The following is a 3,612-nucleotide window of genomic DNA, read 5'->3' as shown; positions in this document are numbered from 1 at the left end:
GAGGAGGAGGAAAGGGAGAAGAATTGAAGACTCGTGTTTAAGGTATGAGTTGTTGGCAAAGATGGAACCATGGCAGTTGGCGTGTCATGCCTTTCCATTGGCCGGGCAGAAGCTGTACCCTTCGGAGGTGGTACCGCGCCAGAAAAGAGTTGGGTTGCTTTTTCAGAGTAACGCACATCTGGGTGTTCCTCTGTGGGTTTATATGTGACTTTGTCTACATAATTCCACGAGCTTGGGTAGAGGATGTCGTTAAATCCGGATATTTTTACTCTGGCTGAACACTGGTAAGAGTGGTCGGGACACTTTAAAAGCAGATGGGGATAGATAAAAACCGCTCAGGGAGGCCAGGTCGGGCTGGTGGCAAATATCAGACGCTAGGGTCCAGTTACTTAAGAACTGCTCAAGGGAATGTGGGCTGGTGCAGTCCAAGCAAATTTTTCGCCTGTCCCACACGAACGACGTCCCCGCTTTCGATGAAGGAGGGCAGACAGAGCGTCCAACAAGATCGTATACCTGCTGGAAAGAGGTGTCTGTAAAAAGACCATGAGTCACCTTTGCCGGTTCGCTGGGTCCCCAAGTTGAGGCACGATTCTCGGACCAGGAACCAGTAAAATTACCAGTACTTCGGTGGATGTGACTTTTTGCAGAATTGTGGAGAGCAGTGATATCTCCCCAGGGAACAGCGACTCGACATTCGTCATTCAAATTGAAAGCTATGTCCATGTCAGGCAGGTGTTGAGAGACTGCCCCAATCATTTTCGCCACCCCTTCGATCATCCATCTGTGTGTGGGTAGAATATCTTCTTGTATTTGCGTAGTTCCGCCACGAATGCTCACAGTAGCCACATCATTTGAATGATCGGCTGCCAAGGCGTAAGTTAACTCACGTAGAGTTCGGGGGCTTAATGCGCGGAAAGGAAGAAGGTCTTCGTAGATTTGGTCGTAATCATCAATCACTACGGAAGACCTTTCAGTGGCATACTTATACCATAGATCAAAACCCCTATGATTCAAGTTAGTAGAGAATTCAAGATATCATAATAGAAGACAAGGCCAAGTAGCGTACGGCGGTGGGGGGTGCTTGTATCGTCGCTGATATTCAGCTACAGCATCCTGAAGATTTTGGCTCGATTTTGCTTTGGCTGCCCACTGGTCAAAATTTATTTTAGCACGAGACATAAGAATGTCAATCGGATGGTGTGCAGTTTCTTTCTTCCCTGATATGAGTAGTCCGAACGATAATCCGAGAAAAGCTAAAAATACCAATCGTACCCACACTCGAGGAAGCGAACGGTTTTTTCTATCATGGTCTGTGGCTGTACTGGAACGCAAGTACCAATACCCCGAAACATGCAATAAAATGATAGAAAATCCGGCAGCAAATACTGGAATACTAGGGAAGGCTCGCCGAGAACTCCACATATCGGATATCTGTGTAGTGAAAATAAATATGAATGAGAAAAGGAAAGATATTCCCGAAATTCCAATGTGAGTTACCTTGCGCCCTAAGTTAGCAAGGATGCTTGTTACACATAGAATGTTTTTGAAAACGAACTCACAAGACAAGAAGCCGAGACAAAGGCACAGGCAAAAATGAGAGACAGTTTTATAACACTGCCAAGGTAAAGGGACGAGAACGAGAGCAACTCATGCCTGTGTTGAGGCAGGAAAAAATATATCAGAAATGCAACAAGCAGCCATACTGCTGATACACCCTAATCCATCGAACAAAAAGTTAGATTACGGCATTTTGTGCACGTACAATACAATCCCCAGCAGTGTATGCTTACAATCAGCACGAAGCCCCAGAGGACGGCAGTTTGTACCCTCCGTCCATCACTACGACGAGTGCACTGACGGCCGAGTTCTCCAAACGCAATAAGAGTAACAGTGTCCAATGCTAAACCGAGAATTTGCAATGATGTCGTGAACAGCGCAGTGGCCCCAGTCAAAGGACAGATGTAGGTGGATTTCCAGCCATTGCTAAGGGAGGAAGTGAGGAAGGCTGAAGCGATTAATAATAGAACCGGAAATATGGATGCCAACGACCGTTTTGCAGTGTAATCGGAGCCTTGGGCATTATTAATAATATTGGCTCGTCTGTTGATATAATAAACGTGTATCGAAAGCAAAAGAGGAATGCAGGCCTACAACCAGTGAAGACACTATTATTAACACGGGATACGTGTGTGTTTGGGGGGGGGGAAGGGTTTGAGCAAAGAAATCGGCATCGTAGCTTACAAAAGAGGCCGATCTCATGCATTCTGAATTCTGTAGGGTGCGACGTAGCACTTCGATGCGTAAAGCCAACGCACATATCGCCAAACGAATTATAAGCGATACTCTCCGTGTTCTCCGTGTTTGTGCGCAAGTGAGTTTGCGCAGCTTTTCTAGAGCTTTATGGGAGATATCCGATGGGGAATACAGGAGGGAGTCTGAAAACTGTATCGAATCATCGTGCTCGTCAACATCGAGATCTAGAGAGGAAGAAGTGGTACAAAGACCGAATATTATGAGGAAGAGGCCGGATAATCCGAAAGCAATTATTATAGTATGCGCAGGACGATCTGGTTATGGTCATCCTTTAATCTTCAGCATTTACCAATTGCAATTGGAGATCCAACAGTGATCGAAATGGAACAAGGGAGAGCACGTACCAAAACCCAAGAAGAGGTCCGCAGAGAGCTTCAAGAATGAGACGCTTAGGGCAAATACACTACCGCGATGTTAGAATTTTGCGCACTTTTCTTCTCTTTAGGCACCAGGAGCCGTACGTTGATGCTGTATATCTGACCGTCCCGCTCAAGATGACGTCCATTCCTTTGTTCGTCTCGTGGGCGAAGCGTGCAGATGTGCAGCTTGTAGGTTTGTCTCGATGAAATGGAGAAATTGGCCGGGTTCCTTAGAATCTTTTTTCCATTCTTTTACTTGGTTCCCGTACGCTGTAGTTATCCGAGCACATGAAGCGGGTGCACGACCATGGTAGGGGGATAAAAACTGGAGACTGGGGTAGATCAAACCCTTGAGACCATAATATTATTACGGATGCAGCAGCTGTATCAATTCGATTCTCGGGCTACATACTTTTTTTTTTTTTGGATGGGTTCCAAGCGATGGTTAAATATTTAACCCGAACTTAAACCAGCTAAAGTTTAATAACCCCATAGCTGAATCTTGATACGAACTTATGCGATTTATAACATTTAGATGATGCTGGCAGCAGTGAGTAGAGAACTTCTCAAGCATTATTCTTGCGGGTCGGTTTTCCAGATAGCTTTGAAATGTCAAGACTCTCGATAGTGCTCCCTCAGACGGCGGTGGTCGTATACTGCCTATGGATGGGTGGCAAGGCAACAAAAATTGCCCGATTGGAATCTGGGTGGAGCCTCTGGAACGAATGGATGATCCATCTTGTCTCACAAAATTGGACCACACACCAGACTACAAAATATCAACACTGGACAAGCACACAAGCTAGCTTCCCCTGCCAATTCGTGTACAGGCCGAGGCTCGCCCTGCAATACATGGATCATTCGGCCCGAGTCCAGGATGTCACGGCCGAGTGATTATGCCCCGTCCGCACTAGGAGGTAGTTGACATCGCTAGACTTCC

At 46.2% G+C, this 3,612-nt stretch overlaps 1 protein-coding gene across 1 annotated transcript; it reads right to left on the bottom strand.

Moving 5' to 3' along the window:
- Nucleotides 1–249: 249 nt before the first annotated feature.
- On the bottom strand, nucleotides 250–2,080 carry HCAG_04804 (predicted protein; the record flags this gene model as incomplete). The annotated part of the gene is made up of 5 exons (XM_001540914.1): nucleotides 250–1,003; nucleotides 1,067–1,149; nucleotides 1,560–1,715; nucleotides 1,791–1,983; nucleotides 2,028–2,080. The coding sequence occupies 5 exons, from the start codon at nucleotides 2,078–2,080 to the stop codon at nucleotides 250–252; spliced, it is 1,239 nt and encodes a 412-aa protein (XP_001540964.1).
- Nucleotides 2,081–3,612: the final 1,532 nt, after the last annotated feature.

This window comes from Histoplasma capsulatum, genomic scaffold (genome assembly GCF_000149585.1).
Source record: "Histoplasma capsulatum NAm1 scaffold_4 genomic scaffold, whole genome shotgun sequence".
Lineage (NCBI taxonomy): Eukaryota > Fungi > Ascomycota > Eurotiomycetes > Onygenales > Ajellomycetaceae > Histoplasma > Histoplasma mississippiense.
The sequence above is the reverse complement of the archived record's forward strand: the minus strand, read 5'-3'. Positions and strand labels throughout refer to the sequence as shown.